The following is a 23,059-nucleotide window of genomic DNA, read 5'->3' on the forward strand; positions in this document are numbered from 1 at the left end:
GCATAAAATACTCTTAAGTTCATCATGTAGAACTCCTGCCCACTCCATCACTTACTTTTGCAAGGATTCGTGGATTCCTCTGACAGGAAACCAAGATCTGAGTGCAGAATGTGCACAGGCTCTAGTGGTTTTCTAGCCAAATAACCACGAGCACAGATATTTCACTCTGGCATGTACAGGGGATTAGCAGAGGAGCTCAACTCTAGGAAACAATTCCCCAAATTACTTTTTCTTCCAAGGAGGTAAGTCTAAGCAGGAAAAAAATTACAAAGAATTTTCAATATTAGACAAACCATTAGGCCTGCTATATTGTAAACCAAGTCAACATAGCTACAATAGAACCACAGGAAGCTTAGAATAACAAAGTCATTTGTCGGGGGTCATCAGGGAGAATACTGATGGTGTCTTCAGCTTTGCCACACAACAGACACAGCATGGTGTACTCCTAGAACAAGACAAAGTACAAAATTACCTCAAGGGACAGGGAGAAAGATGCTCCATAAACGACTGCCCAGAAAAGCTTTCCTGCAAGTTGTCACTGGTGATCCTGCAGCGCATCAGATTAGTTCTTCAACACCCACTAGCAGTGCCTTACGTTTATTCTGCACACTCTTGGAACCTTTTGTTCATGCAAACTCTTATTCATCATGTATGTAAGAACGGCATTTGAAAGTACATGGCTACTTCTCACACTAAGAAAGCATACACATGCCGGGCGGTGGTGGCGCACGCCTTTAATCCCAGCACTCGGGAGGCAGAGGCAGGCGGATCTCTGTGAGTTCGAGACCAGCCTGGTCTACAAGAGCTAGTTCCAGGACAGGCTCTAAAGCTGCAGAGAAACCCTGTCTCAAAAAACCATAAAAAAAAAAAAAAAAAGAAAGCATACACATTTTGCTTAGTGCTTCTATTTAAACTAATGAAGATACCTGGGCTGAGGCTGCATGTAGCTCAATTGGTAAAGAACTTGTCTGCTATGCACAAAGCCCTGGTTTCAGTCTTCAGTACTGCACAAACTGGGCATGGTAGCACACAACTGTACACCAGCACTCAGAAGGCTCCTGGAGGCAGGAGGATCAGGAGTTCAAAGCCGGCCTGGACTCCATGAAACCTTGTGAAAGAAAGAAAGAGAGAGAGAGAGAAAAAGAAAGAGAACGAGAGAGAAAGAGAGAGAGAAAGAGAAAGAGAGAGAGAAAGAGAACGAGAGAGAGAAAGAGAAAGAAAGAGAACGAGAGAGAAAGAGAGAGAGAAAGAGAAAGAGAGAGAGAAAGAAAGGAGGGAAGGAAGGAAGGAAGGAAGGAAGGAAGGAAGGAAGGAAGGAAGGAAGAGCCAGTGAGCAGTGAGGTGGCTCAGCAGGTAAAGGGCATTTGCTGTTCAATCATGGTGACCTGAGCTTGGTGACCTTGATCCCAGGACCGTAGACAGTGGAAGAATGGACTCCCAAGTTTTATCCTCTGACTCTGTATATGTTTCATGGCAAATATGCATATCACACACACATAAATAGTAATTGAATAAATGAACCTCTTTTTTTGTTTGTTTTGTTTTTCGTGACAGTTTTTCTGTGTAGTCTTGGCTGCCCTGGAACCTACTCTGTAGACTAGGCTGGCTTCAAACTCCCAGAAATCCACCTGTCTCTGCCTCCCAGGTGCTGGCATTAAAGGTGTGTACCATTACTGACTAGCTAAAATGAACCTCTTAAAAACATGAATAAATAAAATACATAATGAACCAGATTGGGTGTGTATTTCAAAGGACAAATTTTTATTCTTAGGCTATTAAGATATTTATACAATGGGGGTGGGGGAGGGAGACAAAATTCTCAAGCTGAAAAAGCTACCTTTATTAGCCCTAGAAAATAAAAATATTAAGTTCCCTAGCATACCACAACTCATATTTAAACAGTTAATTGCTCAAGATTTCATCTATTTAGTATCTAAGTTTTTATTAAGTTTCATGTGTCTTATGCTTAACAAATGTCTAGACTGGTGACAGAAGGGACTTTATTTTAAGCAAAATTCCTTAAGGCAAAGTCCCATTCTTACAGCTGTCACAGATGTATGTCCTTTAAACTTTTTATTTATTTTTGTTTTGTTTAGGAAAACAAGTATCTATGTTGAATCTACTAGTGCCTCCACACCAGATGTTGCTGTCGGGGAGTGGATCAGTCAGTGTCTCTCGGTCTGGACAGTCACTAGAAAGTACTGCAGAGCTAAACAATTACAAGGCACAAAGTCCCCAAAGAAGACAAGTGCCTTTCCATTTCAACTGGCAAGTCCAGCAGACAGCAGACAGTCACTTTTGAAGACTGTTCTTGGATTAAGCAATTGGCCAATTGATTGATTTTTAGTGCTGGAAGTTAAGTCCAGAGCTTTGAGCATCCTAGACAGGCACCCTTCCACTGAGTTACCTCTCAGCACTAGTGACTAAGTCTCCTCTATAGACCCAGTAGAAATACATACAGGCTAACGCTTAGAGAATAGATACTACTCATGAGCATAAAAAACAATAAAAATCTACCCTCTACAAGGTATCTGCTGTTGTCAACACATCTACTGCTTGAACCCACCAGACATCACTACTGGAAGACAAAGTGTGATGGCGAGCACTTCTAATCCCACACTTGGGAAACTGAGGCAGGAGGGTCACAAGGCTGAGGTCAGCTTGAGCTACACTGCAAGCCCTTGTCTCAACACAGACGCACACACACACACACACACACACACACACACACACACAACGGGGGTGGGGGGGAGGGCAGAGAGAGACAAAGGGCTGAGTTTTGGCTCAGCTGGTGGAGTGCTTGCCTTGCAAGCATGAGGACTAAGGTTTAATTCCCCAGTATGGCCCAAAACAAACAAACAAAAAAAAAACACTAAACAGCAACAAAATAAAAATGTTCAATTGAAAGAGAGAGAGAGAGAAAGAGTGAGAGCTGGATTTTCCACAAACCTAACCTGTCGAGTTTCTAGTGAATGCGTCCATGCTCTGCATGTGCTGTGTGCAGTGGTCAGTCACGAACAAAGGAAAGAACACACCCTGACCCTTACAAAATTAACGCTCTTGACTTGGAAAAAAACTGATACAATGCATGATCTAACCTGTAAGATTATTAAATCAGTGAAACTGGCCTTATTTGTAACCTCTGATTTATGGGCAGCCAGGAATGTGAATTTCATTATAAGTCAGTGATTTAGAATTCCAAAGTAGCTCCCCATGGGAGTATGTTACATATGTGGCAGTTAGATTCCCAGGAAAACGCACAAGTCTTTTAAGTTTATGTTGTACAAAGGCTGTGGGATCTAACCACCTACTACAGTGCTTCTGTGGGAAAGTAAGCTAAGATGCTAGGGACACGGGGCCCTGCGAGATCAGAACATCTTTTACAAACCTGGCCAAGTGGGGATGTGGGGGGGGGGGGGTAGAATTTACAGGCCCCAGGCATTCTTAGGGAGGCTCAGAGGGCTAGGAGTAGCCATCTAGGGGAAGGGTGGAGCAGAGGGAATCTCAAGTGCTCACTCAGAGGCCTTTGTTCTCTAACCTACTACATCTTTCCAGCCCACTAAGGAATAAAGGCTGTCTCCCACCCCTAGCCACCACCCCCAACTCACCCACATATTCCCCAAGGTGAACACACCATCCATTTAAGGGTTTTTGTCAGATTTCAAAGATTTCAGTCACGTGTAATATATTCCTGATGTACTCTGTACTTCCCTCTCCATTTCGCCCCGTGTAGCCTTGCCATGAGAAAACAGGAAAGAGCATTAGAGAAAGAAGCAAAGAGAAAAAAGCAGTTAAAATCTATTTTAAGACACAGAAAAAACAGTCAAGCAGACCGCAAGAAAAGAAACACTTAAGGAGCCAAAGGTTAACAAACCCAGATCTGGAAAAGACAGTGAGAGTTACAAACAGCAACAGCACGGGAGTAAGATGGGCTGCAGAGGCCTGCGGGACAGGAGCTTTAATCAAATGAAAATGAAAGCCACTTTAAAGAGAGTTAGAGGAACACAGAAATAGGAGAGTTGTTAGAGATTCAAAACTGAGCAAGGTGGCACAGGTCCCTAATCTCAGCACGGTGGGGGGGCGGGGGTAAGGCAGGAGACTCTCCAGTGCTACACAATGAGACACTTCCAAAATAGGAAAAACAAAACTATTCAAGAAAAAAGGCCAAAACAATTAAAGAGCTGATTCCAGAATGGATCACAGAAGCAGCTGAGTGAAACAAATAAGTTAAAATTATTTTTAACAAAGTAAGAACTAAGCATGTTTAAAGCAATTTTTAAACTTTTTGATTTGTTTTGGCTTCGTTTTTGAGACAGGGTTTCTCTGTGTAGATCTAGTTGTCTTGGAATTCACTCTGTAGACCAGGCTAGCCTAAAACTCGCAGAAATCCATCTGTCTCTGCCTCCCGAGTGCTGGAATTAAAGGCGTAAGCCACCATTATTAGATACTTTTTTAAAAATTATGTGCATTTGTGTGTGTGTTGCAGATTAATATATGTAAGGGCAGTGCTCACAGAGGCCAAAAGAGGGCATTTGGATAGCCTTAACATAAAATTTCTAACCTAGAAAAGATGCTGGGGATAGTACCATGCGATCCCTCAGGATATGGGGTAGAGTAGCATTCAAGAGAACAAAGGCAAATCCACCGTGGGAACACTATTCTATTCACATGGGGAATGAGTGAGAGAAGCTGGGCCAGCTACAGTCTTGGGGTAAGGAGCCTGGACATGTGTTACAGCAATGATGGCTGCCCAAGGCCAGCAAGGTAGTATAAAGGAATCATTTTTAAAAACCATTGGATGGCTAAGTATAGGATGTGGGTTGAGCAAGAACAGATGTTGATAATGTAGGACTAAAGGTAGAGCCCAGTCAGTGCAAGAGATTCTGTTTGCAAGAGAACTGGAAATTAATTGGGCGTTATGACTACAAGTCAACTCCCTTTTCCTTTTCTTGCTTCTACACAGAGTAATTCTGGGGGCTGTTTGAAGGTGGTTATACTCAGTCATAAAGGAAAATGAACTGGACTTTGGTCTCACTGAAGTGCTTCACAACAGCCCTCTCAGGACTAACCAGGCAATCTCAATATCCACTCAAAGACCTCATGTGCACTTAGGAGAGCTGTAAACACCCGCTTCCTCTCACAAAGACAGAGCTAGGGGTTTCTAAGTTTATGAAATACTCACTGTTCTTTGGTCCCTGAGACCTTGGTTTTGCTGTAAGTTACACATATCATATAAATATTTTAAGGCATAAATTTTGGTTGTTAAAAAGAGTTTTATGGCCGGGCGGCGGTGGCGCACGCCTTTAATCCCAGCACTCGGGAGGCAGAGGCAGGCGGATCTCTGTGAGTTCGAGACCAACCTGGTCTACAAGAGCTCGTTCCAGGACAGGCTCCAAAGCTACAGAGAAACCCTGTCTTGAAAAACCAAAAAAAAAAAAGAGTTTTATGGTCATTGGGCAGTGGCGGTGCACATCTTTAATCCCAGCACTTGGGAGGCAGAAAGGCAGATGGATCTCTCTGTGAGTTTGAGGCCAGCCTGGCTTACTGAGCGAGTTCCAGGACAGTCAGGGCTGATACACAGAGAAATCCTGTCTGAGGTGGGGGAGTCGGGAGAGTTATAGTCAAGATGTTTAGATTAACCAAAATATCTCAGATCAGATCCTGACATATGTGATTGTGTATATATGTTCCTCTTTCCATTTAAAAATATGAATGAGGGACTAGAGATGGCTAGGTAGTTAAAGGCACTTGCTGTTTCTGCTGCTCTTGCAGAAGACCTGGGTTCAGTTTCCAACCCCTCACACTCCAGTTCATAGCTATGTGTGACTTCAGTTCTAGGAGATTTCGTCCTCTAATCTGGTCTTCATGGGTACCAGGCACAAATGTGGTACATACATGCAGGCAAAACACTCATACACAGAATAAAAATAAGCAAAATTTAGGGAATGGAGAGATGGCACAGTTATTAAAGTAATGGCTGCTCTTCCAGAGGATCTGGCTCCTATTCCCAGCACCCGTGTGGCAGCTCACAACTGTAACTCCAGTTTTAGGGGGATATGACACCTTCTTCTGGCCTCTGTGGTGGTACATAGACATAGTACATAGACATACATGAAGGCAAAACACTTACACACATAAAAGTAAAAACAAATCTCAAAAAAATTTAAAAATAAGTAAAAATTTAAAAATATGAGTAGAAGGTATTACGCTATTTTATGGTTTTGCTGTGGCCGATTACATTTTATTTTCCTAAATAAATACTATTTAAATTTGAATGGCTTAAAAAAATTTTCTTGGCTGTTTGGAGGCTAACCTGATACTCTTATCTTGTGGATAAATACACAGTTCACACAAAGCCAGTTTAAAAATTGAAAACAAGCACCATAAGGAAGAGTCCTGGGCCCTGGTTTGTCCAGAGTTAGGTCCCGCTGATATCAGGACGTTTGTCCTGACCACCAGACCTTCAGCAACCATGAGCCTACACTAGAGACTAGAGCTCTTCAAACTTCTCCCGACTGCAGGAGAACTAATGTAACAAACCCCTTTTCTCCAGTGATTCTGCTTTGCTCCTCCATCCTTGATAGAGCTATCTTTCAAGTTAGCTTAACAGATTATATATTTAAAAAAGGCTTAGTATACTTGAGAACAAACAGTTTCTCAAATCCACATGCCAATTTGGGCATAACATCCTTATCAGATTTTCATACCCACCAAGTGGACAGGACAATGCCTGGAAATCACTCTGCAGACCAGGCTAGCCTCAAACTCAGAGATCCGCTTGCCTCTGCCTCCTGAGTGCTGGGATTAAAGGCGTGCGCTGCTACTGCCACTACCACCCAGTAGCCAGCACTTAAATTAAGACAACTGTGCAATCCCCACAGCACTGCAGAAAAGGCACCACTGCTGTAATCTCATACAAACCCACACTGGCAGACTAGAGATGGCAGTGAAGAGCACTGGTGCTCCTGCCAAGACCCAAGATGACTCACAGCCGTCTGTCACTCCAGTTCCAGGAGATCTAGAACCTTTTTCTGGTCTTTGTGGGCACCAAGTATTCACAGGTATGCACACATACACATGTGCGCACACACGCAGACAAACACACATACACATACAAAGCAATAAATATTTTAAAACTTATTTTTAAGAAAGAACCCATGGGGGCTGGAGATATGGCTCAGAGGTTAAGAGCACTGGCTGCTCTTCCAGAGGTCCTGAGTTCAATTCCCAGCAATCACATGGTGGCTCACAACCATCTAGGACGAGATCTGGTGCCCTCTTCTGGCGTGCAGAACACTGTACACGTAACAAATAGATGAAACTTAAAGAAAGAAAGAAAGAAAGAAAGAAAGAAAGAAAGAAAGAAAGAAAGAAAGAAAGAAAGAAAGAAAGAAAGAATCCATAGTAAGCTAATTAAATAAAATGACAGGATTGAAATATCATTTATAAAGCACATATTTTGATTTGTGATTCCTGTGGAGATGCACAGATCCACCCATGGTTAAGGTTTCCCAGCTTACACAAGTAAAGTCGTGGTGGTTTCCACTAATAATTGCTAGTACTTCATTACAAAAACTGTGTGTAGATACTAGAGGGTACTTTTAGTCTTTGTCCCACCTCAATAATACCCACATATACATTTACCTGAAATTCATCCATGATACTGAATGTATACTCATGTCTGGCTACTACATGATGACAATTCTTACACAGATCTGTCAAAACAAAGACACATAATGAAGTCTGGACAAATTTCTTAAAACAATGAAATTCCTATTCTTAGCATATAATGCTTAAAAGGAATCTTAACTCTGTCACATTTAACACAGCAGGAAACTCTAAATTAGAGTGCTGACCTTAGGAAATCCAGATTCTATCACAACATTACCTAATTAGGACCTGAACTCAAAGGCTCAATGTATATACATTAACTCCCACTGAAAGCTACCTACAGAAATCAATACACAGATACTTAGATGTCATTTATTTATTCATTTACTTTTGGGGTACTAGGAACTGAACCTAGAGCTGGCACTCTACCACTGACCTACGTTCCCAGTCTTCTTGTCACTTTTTCTATTTTGCTTTGTTTTGTTTTGTTTGAGACGGGGTTTCTCTGTACAGCCCTTGCTGTTGTGGAACTTGTTCTGTACTGGCCCAGAACTCACCGACATCTGCCTGCCTCCTGAGTACTGGGGTTAAAGGTGTGTGCCACCACCTCCTGGCTCTTGTCACTTTTTGGGTTAAGTTCTCACTAAATTGCCCTGGTTGGCTTTGAACTCACTCTGTAGCCCAGGCAGGCCTTGACCTTTCAGCCTCCTGAGTAGCTGGGACCAATCTGGCAAGACTGAGTAAAGACGCTTGTCACAAAGTAGCTGGGATCAAAGGCCTGTGCTAGCAAGACTAACATTGTGTTTTGTATAGAGTGGACCCATCTGGCTACACAAATGCTGTTATTCTCAGGAAAGAGAGTAAGCGGGCAGCTACGCCCAGGCATCAATAAAACCAGGTGGACATTAAAGTGATGGTAACACTGGATGGTAACAAAATAACCTACTAAAAATAATTTAACATAAACAAACTGCAGTTACTGTATGCCAGGTATCTTTAAACACTTTTTTCTTTTTAGCTATTCATATAATCTCAAATTCAATGAAACATAATATTATTTTCCCTTTGTCAGGAAACAAAGACATACTGTGATTAAGTAAACAGACAACTACAGACATAGGAGGTTTGGATTTGGAGCCAGAATTCCTAACACAAGAATGTGACCCCAAACAATAAACTTTCTGTGTGTATCCCATTTAAGATGATATAAAGTCTTTACAATTGGCTGGGTGTGGTGGCACATGTCTATAATCTCATTGCTGAAGAGGCAGGATCAGGAAGATCACAAGTTTAGGTTAGCCTGAGCTACAAAGCAAGCAAGACCTGAATCTCACCATTGAGTTATTTGCAGTTCTTCAGTGTGGAGATGCTGGGTAAAGGAGGAGGTCTTAACTGGATTTTCCTCTCAGTAACTATACCCTGCAACACGACACTGGCCGTGCCCTTGGCACACCTGTGCGGAACACCAGTTTCTGAAAGCTGATACCAATGGCTTTGCATTTCAAAACAAACTCGACTTACGATCATAGGTAACTATTTCTTCTCCATCTTCTTCTTTCAGTGATCTGTTAGTGATCAGCATAAAATCCAACTTATTGCACACCGCACAGCCTGTGAAGTTCAGCAAGAATGATCCATTCTCCAGACAGGTGCTCCCCTAAAGTATTAGATAGGAATTTTCTTACACTTTGAAAACTTTGGTGAAACTGATTAATAGGCCCCAAATCTCGACAGGCAAAAGACACAGCCAGAAGATACCTGCTTGAAGTACATTTCTGTTTGTTTGTTTAAGACAAGATTTCTCTGTGTAGTAGCCTGTCCTGGAACTTGCTCTGTAGACCAGGCTGGCTTTGAACTCAGAGATCCGCCTGCCTCTGCTTCTCGAGTGCTGGGATTAAAGTAGTGAGCCGCCACCACCCTGCTTGAAGTACATTTTTAAATAACCAGCTTAGGTGCAATCCCTGTACCACAGGGCAAACAAGCATAAAAGAGAACTAAGTCCAAATAGTTAGAAATAACAAGGAAAAACATTCAATATGAAAAAGAAATTAGATCATTTTAGAAGTACTTTTTAAAGGACCAGCCATAAAACTAGAATTAAGATCCCAGCACTTGAGAGACAGAGGTCTCTGTGAGTTTGAGGCCACCCTGGTCTACAAAGTGAGTTTCAGGACAGCCAAGGCTACACAGAAAAACTGTGTCTTGAAAAACAAAACTAGAATTAAGTCAATCAAAATAGAAGCAATGAGTCAATGCTAAAGATAACTGCACACACTGAAACAGCTTCCTCTCAAGCCTTTAATAATACCACAGAATACCGGAAAGTATCCCAGCTACGACTCAGTCTTTAAGAGTATGTGGTATTGAGGCAGAGAAGGTTAGGTGCGCCAGTGGACCAGACCGACCCAATGGTGGTCAAGGAGCAGAGGCTTCTCCTTTAGCATGAGGATCTAAACAGACTCCTGTCTCGGAGAGACATCTCTGCTAAGACTTTGTTAACACCTATGAATGCTATCTTACAGATAATCTAATACAGTTCTAAAAAATACTGATTATTTCTGTTTTTAAGAATATATTTTATTATTGTGGTGAGCAATGTGCATGGGCCCAGCTGCATGTGCAGAAGTCAAAGGAGCACTCCATGGAGTCATCCACCCTTACGCTGGTTCTGGGTATCGAACTTGGGTCAACAGGCTTGAACAGCAAGTCTTTAGCTATTGAGTCGTTTCTCCTGCCTGGTTGGGCATTTTTAATAAGTAATGTGATACAAAAATCATTCACAACATTTCCCCAGAGCATCTGTGTATCTGATGCCACAGAGAGCTCTAGGGATGATTCAAGGGTGAGCCAAATGTGTTAGTTTAGAAGAGCAACCTTAAATGAGTCTTCCTGGTTCCCACACCACAATTAATCTCTCCCTTCTGAGGGTGTCTTACCTCTGTGTATTAAAGAAGAGATTAGTTCTGGAGGAGGAATTAAGATATGACTATATGGGGTTGGAGAGATAGCTCAGTGGTTTAGATCACTGGCTGCTCTTGCAGAGAACCTGGGTTCAATTTCCAGCATCTACATGACAGCTCACAACTGTCTGTAACTCCAGTTCCAGGGGATATGACACCCTTACACAGATATGTATGCAAGCAAAGCATAAATACACATTAAATAAATTTAAAAAGATATGACTATATAGTTAGAAATAGATACTTACTTAAAATACTTTGAAGAAAAAAACAAACGAATTTTGGAATTGTAGACTTTCAGCTATGAAGAACTAGTGAACCTACACATTGTAAAGGTCAATGAGCTGTTTTTTTTTTTTTTTTTTTTTTTTCAACTTGACACAAACAGATTTGGAAAGAAAGAATCTCAACTGAGGACCTGCCTCCATTCGACTGACCTGTTGGCATGTCCTATGGGGCATTTTCTTGATAAAGACCAATGTGGAAAGGCCAATGTGGTGATATTTTATTTGTGATCTAACAAACAAAGCTTGCCTGAAGATCAGAGTGCAGAGCTAGTTAGCCATAGAGGCCAGGCAGTGGTGCACACACCTTTAATCCCAGAGACAGAGGCAGGCAGGGATCTGTGAGTTCAAGGCCACCCTGGGCTACACAAAATTGAATCTTGTCTAAAAGAGAAACAGAGCTCACACAAAGGTGATCCCAGCACTTGGGATCACCCGTCTTTAGTCCCAGCACTAGAGAAGTAGAGACAGGAGCGATATGGCTGGGCAGAGAGAGGAATGTAAGGTGGGAGGAGACAGGAGCTCGGGGCAGTTTCAGGAACAGTCTGAGAATGCAGTCTGATGCTTTGTAGGGACAAAATTGTCTCTTTGCTCTGAGCATCGTAGAGGTAAGAACTCTGTGGTGGCTGACAGCTGTTTCTCTGATCCCTTCAGCTTTCACCCTGACAGTTGACTCCAAGTTTTTGTTATTAAGACCAATTAGAATTTGTGCTACAGGCCAGCCCACCATGGGCAGGGCCACCCCTGGGAAGGTGGTAGGTTCTGGACTGTGTAAGAAGACAAGCTGACAGTCAGGAAGCAACATTTCTCCACTGGCTCTTGTCTGACTTCCTCCAAACACAAACTCTGGGACAGGTAGGGTTTCTCTGTGTAGCCCTGGCTGTCCTGGAACTCACTCTGTAGACCAGGCTGTCCTCAATCTCAGAGATCCACCTACATCTATCTCCCAAGTGTTGGGAATTAAAGACATGCAACACCACCACGCAGCTTCTATTCCTATCTTCTATTCTTATTCTTTAAAATATGCCACGATGCATACCCACACATATACATGTAACTAAAAATAATAAAAATAAATCTTTGAAAATATATGCCTGACTTAAAAGAACCCCAGTTAATTGGAAGAATCCTGATTCTGGAAAAAGAATTTCCTTCTAAGAATGGGAATTAAGTAGGGATTCTAAATGGTCACTGAGCTTCAACTGGACAAAGCTGTTCTGAGTTCCTTTAGAGCTCTCCATCCCATATCTGAAACTGTATGGGAAGCTTTTCTGTCTACCCATTAGTTATTTCTAAATATGCCTTCTCAAATGTCGAAGAAACATTTAATTCTTTCTCATGACAGCCCTTTAATTATTTAAAGCAGAATAAAAGCAAAAGAATGCTTCAGAATGGCACTTTCTAGGCAGCCCAGAGCTTCTCTGTCAAGCTTCTTCTTGCTCAACTCTGACAGTCTCTCTGTCATTACATCTCTGTATTTATTTGGGGGAGCACACCTGTGCCACACGTGGCGGTCAGAGGACACCTGCAGGCCTTGGCTCTCTTCCTCCACCATGTGAGTCCTGGGGATGGAACTTGGGTCGTCAGGCTTGACAAGCAAGTACCTTGACCCACTAAGTCATCTTGCCAGCCCAGTGCATCTCCCTTTAACCCGTACTGTCACTTCACTCTAAATACAGTTATCTTGCTACTTCGGGGAGGGGGGAAATAAACCAATAACCACTCTCTCTCTCTCTCTCTCTCTCTCTCTCTCTCTCTCTCTCTCTCTCTCTCTCTGTTTTTTTTTTGTTTTTTTTTGTTTTGTTTTTCAAGACAGGGTTTCTCTGTAGCTTTGGGGCCTGTCTTGGAACAAGCTCTTGTAGACCAGGCTGGCCTCAAATTCACAGAGATCTTCCAGCCTCTGCCTCCCGAGTGCTGGGATTAAGGCGTGAGCCACCACTGCCCAGCTAATCTCTCTTTTTAAAAGATTAATGTGTCCTTGTCTGTGTGTGTGGGGGGAAGGGGGGTGTATAATGAATGCAGGTGCCTGAGAAGGCCAGAGGAGGGTACTGGACCACCCCTCCTCCAGGAGCCAGAGTTCCAGGCTGCTGTGAGCAGCTGACCTGAGTGGTGGGAACTGAACTTGGAGTCTCTGCTGCAGCATTAACTGCTCTTGACTTCTGAGTCATTTCTCTAGCCCCTAATCAGCTCTGTTAACAAGCTCCACAGGGAACTTACCCTCACAGTTCCCAATGTGCAGTGTTCATTAAGACTCAAAAACCGTTCTAGATATTAAAGCATAAGCTAAAACACAATATAGAAAAATAGTAAAATCAGAAACATACAGAATAACAATTACAAACTGCAGAACCACCAGTCAAGTCAAAAACACTTCTTACATTCCAGAAACTTCTCCCTTGTTCTTTTTGTTTAAAAAATTGTCTTTATTTTACATATGTGAATGCCTGCCAGGTACTCATGGAAGCCAGAAGAGGAACTGGAACTGGAGTTACAGACAGTTGCTAGCTGCCATGTGGGTATGGGGAACTAAATCCTGGTCCTTCTCAACAGCACCAACCACTGAGCAATCTCTGGTCCCTTATACGACCACTCTTGAGCATAACATTCAGCAGCCATCAATACAATGATTTTACAGTAACTTCTTGCTTTCCAACCTGGTTTTAGCAACCAGGAAATTCTTACTATATTTTAGTTGGCTTGATTTAAAATTGCACTTCATGCATTCTTTATCAATACAGCCAGACTAAAGTCAGACTGCTGTATCTAATTCTAGTGCTTTCGTTGCCCTAACTCAGGGTTCCTCAAGCTCAGCACGACTGACACTAGGGCATACAGTCCTCTGTTTTCATGGCTGTCCTGTGCATCTATGGCAGCAGTATAGTTGGTCTTCACCCATGAGATGGCCAGTAATTCCTTCATTGTGATAATCAAAATGTCTCTAGCCGGGTGACGGTGGGGCACACCATCACTCCCTGCACTCAGGAGACACAGACAGGCGGACCTCTGGGAGTTCAAGGCCAGCCTTCTACAGGGCAAGTTCCAGGACAGTCAGGGCTACAGAGAAACCCTTCTTGAAAAACAAACAAACAAACAAACAAAAGTCTTTGGATACTGCCAAATGCCCCTGGGAGGCAAAGCCATTCCCACCTGAGAGCCACACAGAGTTAACTCACTTACATGACTCTACTTTTATATTCCCTTTTAGGAACACGAGTTACATATATGACTTACATATCTCTCTCATATATAAATATATATGAGAGAGATATATACATATATATGATATATATGAGAGAGATTGTCTTGTTTTTTTTTTTTTTTTTTTTTTTTTTTTTTTTTTTTTTTTTCAAGACAGGGTTTCTCTGTGTAGCCTGGTAGTCCTGGAACTCACTTTGTAGAGCAGGCTGTTTTGAACTCTGTGATCTGCCTGCTTCTGGCTCTCAAGTTCTGGGCATGCGCTACCAACACCTCATAAAATATTAAGAGAAAGAACTATGAATATGCTTTACTTCTTAACCAAACCAAGAAATCTTTCATCTTGTTATTTTCCCTGGGTTTCTTTCTCCTCTAACTTAACAATCCTCCGAAAGCCACCTTCTTTGGATGAAAAACATTGCAATCCTATTCCCTACCAGCCTTCCCTTTCACTAACTTTAAATCACATTGTGTCAATCATACTCCCCCAAACTATAAACTCTTAAGCTGCCCTGTGAGTCATTCTTTTACCGCAGTAGGTGTTCTCACCCTTTAACACAGTTCCTCCTGTTGTGATGACTTCCAATCATAAAACTACTTTGTTGCTACTTCATAACCGTAATTTTGCTACTGTTATGAATCACAATGTAAACATCCGTGTTTTCCGATGGTCTTAGGCAACCCCTGGGAAAGGGTTGATCGAACCCAGGGGTCAAAACCCAGAAGTTGAGAAGCACCGCTTTTACAGCCTAGCCAAACAATCTGCCTATACATAGCAAGGTGCAGTAAGTATTCCCTAAAAGAATGAGGAAAATCAAGCCTGAGAGAAACAAAGACTTAAAGGCTGGGAGCACAGATCGGTAGGTAGAGTGCTTGCCTGGCAGGTACCGGCTCTGGGTTCCATCCTCAGATGGGTTAGTAACGAATTATAAAAATGATTGCTGCAATCGAAGAGAGGGAAGAGCAATAAATAACATGAGCAAAGGGGTCAATAATGGGGAAAGCTGACCCGAGTTAGTGGGAACTTACTGACGCTGGACTGACAACTAGGACTGAACTAGGCCCCCTGAAAGCAGGTGACAATGGTGTGGCTTGGGCAGTGGGACCAGGATCTAACTAACCCTAATGCATGAACTGACTTTGTGGAGCCCATTCTCTATGGAGAGATACCTTGCTCAGCCCGGCGGAGGTAGGGGCCGGGTGGGGATGGGGAGCGGTGTTTTGGTCCTGCCTCAAGGAGACTTAGTTGACTTTCCCAGGAGGCTTTACCCTCTCTGAGAAGCGGATGGTGGAGGGGTGTGGAGGGAATAGGAGGAGAAGAGGAAGAGGGAACTGGGATTGGTACGTAATTTTTTTTTTAAATTACACACACACACACATGCACACACGCACACAGGTGGTTTAGAACAAGAGGCTGGGGTGTATGCACTTCAGCTGGTGGGAAGCTAACCTAGCAGGCACCAAGCCCCGGGTTCTATCCCTAGCATTATATAAATCGGACGCAGTGGCGCACACCTGTGATGCCAGCGTTCAAGACATGGAGGCAGGAGGAACAGACGTTAAAGAACATCCTCGGCTACACAGTGAGTTTGAGGCCAGCCTGGGCTACACGAGACCTGTCTTAAAAAAGTGGGTTCTAACATGACCTCCAAGGTTCATCCAGAGCCAGGATTAGATAAAACAATTCCATCAAATCGAGCCGGAGGATGAAGCCGGAATGGCCGTGAGGGGCTGAGGGGCTGCTGTCAACCCGGGTCGGGTAAGTAATGGTGAGGTTTCTCGGTTGTCCCCAGAAACGCGGGAGAACCGGAAGGACCACTGACGTCAGCCACCAGGGAGGGGACCAGCCGCCCGGAGACCAGGGTCACGGGGATGACAGGACTGCAGAGGGGGCCTGGCCTGTCTAGGAATGTTGGCCGAAGACCGGGCCGGGGAGGCTCTCCGCGCCCGCTTGCTCACCCGATTGGGGTACTCCTTCTTCACACAGTCCCCACACATCGCCACACAGTTCGCGGAGAACGTCCCCCAGCGACTCCCGGAAGAGGAAACCTCGCGAGAGCTGAGACTTCGGTCGCCGCCGCAGGCGTCCTAAAGACTCCGCGCTGACTCCAAGTGTCCGCCCATAGCAACGGTTGTTAGGCGGGGCGAACTGTGGTTTCCCAGCGACTAGGGTGAATCGGTGGTGGTGCACCTGTTTAATCCCAACACTTGGAGACAGAGGCAGGTGGATCTCTGAGTTCGAGGCCAGCCTGGTCTACAAGAGCTAGTTCCAGGACAGCCAGGGCTGTTACACAGAGAAACCCTGTCTTGAAAAACTAACCAACCAACCAAACAAACAAACAAAACACCCCCTCGGCTAAAAAAAAAAATCTGAGGACTTGAAGATGTGTCTAAATGGGGAAGCCAATGTGAGGCTGGGCGAACTTCTAACAGGCATCTTCTTCAAGTCTGATTCTCTAATTTAAAAAAATGAGGGGGGAATCGCAGCACAAGAAAGGGAATTGTTTTTCCTTGCTTCCATTTACTCCGGATTAAAAAACCCTGGAATGATAGTTTAAGTGCCATTTGTGCTATAATAGAAAAGACCTCAGAAAGGGAGCAAAACAGGTTTTGGGAAGAGAGGCTTAAAGGGCTGATGAGAATCTACTAAAATACTTAGATTCTTATCTTTCACCTGGTACAAAAATCAATTCAAAATGGATCAAAGCTCTTTATCTAAAACCGGAAACACTGAAACGTCCAGAAGAAAACATAAGAGATACCTTTCAAGATAACTGTGTTGGGCAAGAAATTTTTGAGTAGGATACTTACTCACCCATATTTACAGGATCTAACCCAACCTATCAACAGACGACACTTCATGAAAAGGTTTCTGTTCAGCAAATGACACGATCAGAGGAGCAAACAACCCACAGCATGGGAGAACACCTTTCACTGCCACACTTCAGACGGGTTTGATTAAGCTTACAAGAACTGTGGAAATTGTATACCCAGGAGCTAAAGTTGTCAGTAAATAGGCAAGTGAACTGAATAAGACGCTTTTCAAAAGAAGAAGCACAAACAGCCAATAACTATTTTTTTAAGGTTCAATATCATTGCCCATCGGGGAAGTGAAAATCAAAACGACCTTGAGCTACTCCCTCACTTCAGTCTGAATGGCCATCATCAATAAATCTGACAACCGGAGTTGGAGAGGATGAGGAGAGAAAGGAATTCATTTACTGTTGGTGGCGGTGGAAATTAACACAGCCATTGTGGAAGTCAGTTTGGAGATTCCTCAAAAAAAAGTCCAACTGGAGCTATCACGTGAGCCTGCTACCTTGCCTCTGGGCATTTACCCCGAAAAGTCCATGCCCTGACATAGAGATATTTACCTCCAAAACTCCATGCCCTGACATAGAGATATTTACCCCCAAAACTCCATGTCCTGACATAGAGATATTTACCCCAAAACTCCATGCCTTAACATAGAGATATTTGCACCCCGTGTTTACTGGTGCACGGTTCACTCTCGCAAAAAAATAAATATCAGTTCAGTTGGTCATCAACAGATGAACAGAAAATGAAAATTTTCTATATGTAAAAAATTGAAAAGCTGGGTGGTGGTGGTGCACGTGTTTGATCCCAGCACCTGAGAGGCAGAGGTAGATACATCTGAGTTTGAGGCCAGCCTTATCTACAGAGCTAGTTCCAGGACAACCAGAGCTACACAGAGAAACCCTGTCTCAAAACACACACACACACACACACACACACACACACACAGAGAGAGAGAGAGAGAGAGAGAGAGAGAGAGAGAGAGAGAGAGAGAGAGAGAATGCTATTCAGCTCTAAGGAATAATGAAATCACAAAGTGCAGGAAAATGGATGGACATAATGTTAAGGAAGGTAACACAATCTCAGGAGGGGGAAAATGCTCTTCTCAATGACATGCAGAATCTAGCCACTAGCATATGTGTGTGTGTGTGTGTGTGTGTATATATATATATATATATATATATATAAGCTAATGTGCGTGTGAGTGCGATATTATATATAGATATAGAGAGAATAAGAAAGGTTAACCACTAGGGGACAAGGACGGTCTGAAAGCAGGAAATAGACGAGCTATGAAAGCAGATAGGAAGGATGGTCTGCACGATCAAGGATTTTTCACTCTTGGTGGTAAACTGCATGAAATATATCCGATAGTGAAAGTGTACAGCCCAACGTGAAGTTCCGCAGCTTCTGTGCCTAACGGTTGCTCTAACTGTATAGACAGACCCTGTCTCAGAACTGCAGAGCTTACGTAACTATTTGTTCAGATGGGTGTTAGGCGTTGCTCTCTGGGTGGTAGAGAGCCATTGAAAGGTGAGGAGAAAGTGGCTCTGGACTTGCCCTTGAGGATTATTTCCGGAGCAGTTTGTTGGGATGGAGATGAGAACGACAGACACCAAGGGGAACCACTAGGGGGAGATATACATCTTTCTGCGTATACATCGGTAGTGGCCATCCCATACAGGACAACCTGCCTCCCCAACTACCACCACCAAAAGATATGTAAAAACTTACAGGATTGTCACCAACCACTTCCTTTGGCATACTTGAAGTAGTTTCGTGTTTAGGGGCATGAAAGACATTATACAAAATTACAGGTGCCATTTTACTTCCTCAGTTAAAATGACTAATTGGGGAGGGAGAAGTCGTCTTATAGTCGTAGAGAATAAAGATCTAAGAGCTATCCACCAAGGCCCTCCATTCAAATCTAGTCACATTCAGGAAGGGGGAAGCAAGTAAGACCAGACTTGGCGTGGGTAGGTGGACAGGACCAGATATTCAAGTGTGATTATGGGAACAGGGACATAAAAAATAGATCTGAGCGTGGTAGGTGGAAGAAAGGAAAGAGGGGCTACAAAGCAGAAGGGTTACACCCAAAGTCATCAACAATTGTGATGTAAAATGAGAGAACGATTAAAATAACCTTTTTTCCTTTCCCTTACACATAATTATATAAAATAAAGTTTGCAGAAACCATTGTTTCTATCTCAATAATGATTTTTTCCCCCTGGAATACCACTCTACCCATATTAACCTTTTAGAGATACGATGTTAGTGTTGTATGCCAAATATATACAGAGGCTTCAGTTAATACAAGAGACTGTCTCTTGATAAATGGAATCGATTTAGGCGAATGTAAATATTAAAATGTCCAACTTTTCTGGTCCAATTGCTGAACTACTCCTCTGAGACAGGAGTAAAGCTTCCCCTCAAGAGTACAGTTTGAATTTCCTTTTACATTGTATCCTATATTTGGTTTGTTGCGACAGGGTGTCAGTCTGTAGCCCAGGCAGGACTGGAGCTCAATAACTCAGCTGACTTCAAACTCACAGTGATCCTCCTGCCTCAGCATCACAAGTGCTGGTATTACAGGTGGGTACACCTGGATTTATTTTTTATTTTTAATAGGAAAACAAACACACAAAACTCATCACATGCCTAAAGCAAAGGAGTATCAAACTTTTGAATCTCCTTTTTCCCCCGTAAGATTTATTATGACGCCCAAAGCCAGGAGGCTGAAGGATGCAGGGCCAATGGTGTCTGCCTTCTCTGTCATTTATTTAAAGGGTTAAAGAAGTACCCCCCTGACTTCCTGGTAACATTGTTAGTCCATTTCATGGGATAGAAGGCGCTCAGCTGCTCAGCGAAGGTGTAGGTGTTCTTTCCATTGTCTAAGGAAAGTGTGAAACAAGAGCCTGTAGCTGTCCTCACCTGGTGTCACCTCACTGTGGCGAATGGCATAGCAGCCAGTCTAGGTGACGTCTTGGGACTGGACCACAAAGGCTCTCGTTACAATGCTGTAGCCTGTAGTAAGTGGGATCCATGACAGACAGATATGGATGGATGACAGGGAATGTGTGCCTGAATGATTCTGTGCACGTGGATCCAGAGAGTGAGCTGTTGATACAATCCTGGAGAGAGCGAAAGAATAGATGGCTGTTCTCCTCTAGAGCATGGCCTTGGAAAGTTTCCTCAGGGCCAGAAACAACAGAGACCCTTTGCAAATGCTACTTCATAATTGACCACAGATTCACAACAATGCTTCTGGCTCTTTGAGTACCTTTCTCCTTGTGAACCAGGGGGAGTTCATAACCAGGTTTGCAAGAGTTAAGGTATACTGTTATGTGACTATGGTGCACAGTGCCAAGAATCTAACAGTAAGTAGAGATCTCAGTACCCCATCACTTTAAAATCCCATGATTTCCCATTCTCTCGGGGTAAAGATCAAATTCCTTGGTACACATTTAAAGGCTGTTAAGATGTGGCCAGTTGCCAGGTGTGATGGTGAATCATGCCTTTAATCCCAGCACTTGGGAGGGTAGAGGCAGATAGATCTCTGTGAGTTCGAGGCCATCCTGGTTTACAAAATGAGTTTTCAGGACAGCCAAGACTATTAGACAGAGAAATCCTGTCTCAAAAAACAAATTATAATAATAACAATAAAAACCAGAAAAGAAACAAGCCTTGGCCAGTCTACTTCTACAGCCTCATGCCTTGCTGTTCTTGTTCTGTACTTCTGTTCCATTGCTGTGAAGAGATACCATGACCACAGTAAGGAAAACATTAATTGATATAGGATTCACCTATGTATGCTGTGTAAATGGTTTTATTACCATTGGTTAATAAAGAAGCTGCTTTGGTCTATGGCAGGGCAGAATAAAATCAGGTGGGAAATCCAAACAGAAATATATAGGGAGAGTATGCAGAATCAAAGAGATGTCATGTAGCTGCTGATGGAGAAAGACTCCAGAACTCCAGAACCTTACCAGAAAGCCACAGCCTTGTGGTGATACATAGATGGACTAGGAAATGGGTCAATTTAAGATTGTAAGAGTTAGTTAAAAGAAGCCTGAGCTAATAGACCCAAACAGTGTTGTAATTAATATAGTTTTTGTGTGAATATTCGGGTCTGGGCAGCTGGGAAATGAACACGCAGCCTCTGCTTATAATGACACCCAATGTTTGGCAAGTACATTTCACATAAAGCCTAAGAAAGCTTTTTAAAAAAGCGCTTCTAGACCCACAAAAAACAGGAGTCAATTGGAGCTTCTTGGTAGCCACATGTTTTTCAGATTGGCTCTGTTCGCTTGTCAGTGAGCAGAGGCACAGCTCCTTAAAGAGATGACTTCCTGACTCAAGCAGCAAAACTGCTTCCTGGTTTATGCTGATGGCAAGAATGGCTCTCAATCTTTCCAGAGGTTCTGCTTGAATGAGGTTTGTGGGCAGCATGCTGCAAGTTACTTGGTGGCAGCATGGGCCAACTGCTTCCCAGGGTTGAGGTGGTGAGTGTGCCTGCCACCAGGTGGTCCCAAAGCTGGCAGTGAACTACCTCTGCCAGAGAGGCAGAGCCAGCATCCAGGGCTGCCACAACCACACTGCTTTAAACCACACCATTTTAAATGCTCCTTGTCAGAAAAGAATTTCACTCGTCCAAATGGATCAAAGACCTCAACATAAAGCCAGCCACACTGAACCTTATAGAAGAGAAAGTGGGAACTACACTTGAATGTGTTGGCACAGGGAACCACTTCCTAAATAGAACCCCAGCAGCACCAGACACTGAAACAATTAATAAATGGGACCTCCAGAAACTGAAAAGCAAAGGACACGGCCAACAAGACAAAACGACAGACTACAGAATGGGAAAATATCTTCACTAACCCCACATCAGACAGAGGTCTGATTTCCAAAACATACAAAGAACTCAAGAAATTGGGACACCCAAAAGAACACATAATCCAATAAAAAATGGAGTACAGACCTAAACAGAGAACTCTCAACAGAGGAATCTAAAATGGCTGAAAGACACTTAAGGAAATGTTCAGCATCCTTAGTCATCAGAGAAATGCAAATCAAAACAACTCTGAGATTCCATCTTACACCTGTAAGAATGGCCAAGATCAAAAACACTGATGACAACTTATGGAGAGGTTGTGGGGAAAAGGGAACACTCCTGCACTGCTGATGGGAATGCAAGCTGGTACAGCCCCTTTGGATGTCAGTGTGGCGATTTCTCAGAAAATTAGGAAACAATCTTCCTCAAGACCCAGTAATATCACTTTTGGGTATATATCCAAAGGATGCTCAATCGTGCCACAAGGACATGTGCTCAATTATGTTCATAGCAGCTTTGTTTGTCATAGCCAGAACCTGGAAACAACCTAAATGCCCCTCTACCAAAGAATGGATAAGGAAAATGTGGTACATTTACACAATGGAGTACTACACAGCAGAAAAAAAATAACATCTTGAATTTTTCAGGCAAATGGATGGAGCTAGAAAACATTATTTTGAGTTAGGTAACCCAGACACAGAAAGACAATTATCACATGTACTCACTCATAGGTGGTTTTTAAATATGAAGCAAAGAACCAGCCTACAAACCACAATCCCAGAGAACTTAGTCAACAATGCGGACACTAAAAAAGACTTACATAAATCCATTCTACATGGGAAGTAGAAAATAAAAAAAGACAAGATCTCCTGAGCATGGGAACCTTGGGGGAGGGTTGAGCAGGAGAGGGGTGAGGCAGGGAGGGGAGCAGAGAAAAATGTAGAGTTCAATAAATATCAATAAAAAAAACTGAAAAAAAGAATCCTGAGTTAATAAGCCAAGCAGTGTTGCAATAATATAGTTTTGTGCCGGGCGGTGGTGGCACACGCCTTTAATCCCAGCATTCGGGAGGCAGAGGCAGGCGGATCTCTGAGTTCAAGGCCAGCCTGGTCTACAAGAGCTAGTTCCAGGACAGGCTCTAGAAAAAACCCTGTCTCAAAAAACCAAAATATATATAGTTTTGTGGGATCAGGCTCACCACTTAGATATAAACTAAGAATGGAGACTTGTTTCCAGCTCTCCCCATTATGTCTGAAACGTACTGAGTGCTCTCTAACTATTCTTTCTCGTTGTTTACAAAAGTTGAAAATGGCTTCACACCTCCTCCTGCCTTGTCTCAAACTCATAGCTATCATTTC

General features: G+C 43.1%; 1 protein-coding gene across 1 annotated transcript; it reads right to left on the reverse strand.

Annotated features, from left to right (window-relative positions):
* Positions 1 to 274: 274 nt before the first annotated feature.
* Churc1 (churchill domain containing 1) lies at positions 275 to 16,134 on the reverse strand. The gene is made up of 4 exons (XM_038338231.1): positions 16,010 to 16,134; positions 9,133 to 9,268; positions 7,645 to 7,715; positions 275 to 445 (listed from the first exon to the last, which is right to left on the reverse strand). Exons 1-4 carry the CDS (start codon positions 16,046 to 16,048, stop codon positions 353 to 355), a joined length of 339 nt encoding a protein of 112 aa, XP_038194159.1. The 5' UTR covers positions 16,049 to 16,134; the 3' UTR covers positions 275 to 352.
* Between the last annotated feature and the right edge of the window lie 6,925 nt (positions 16,135 to 23,059).

Source organism: Arvicola amphibius, chromosome 7 (genome assembly GCF_903992535.2).
Source record: "Arvicola amphibius chromosome 7, mArvAmp1.2, whole genome shotgun sequence".
NCBI lineage: Eukaryota > Metazoa > Chordata > Mammalia > Rodentia > Cricetidae > Arvicola > Arvicola amphibius.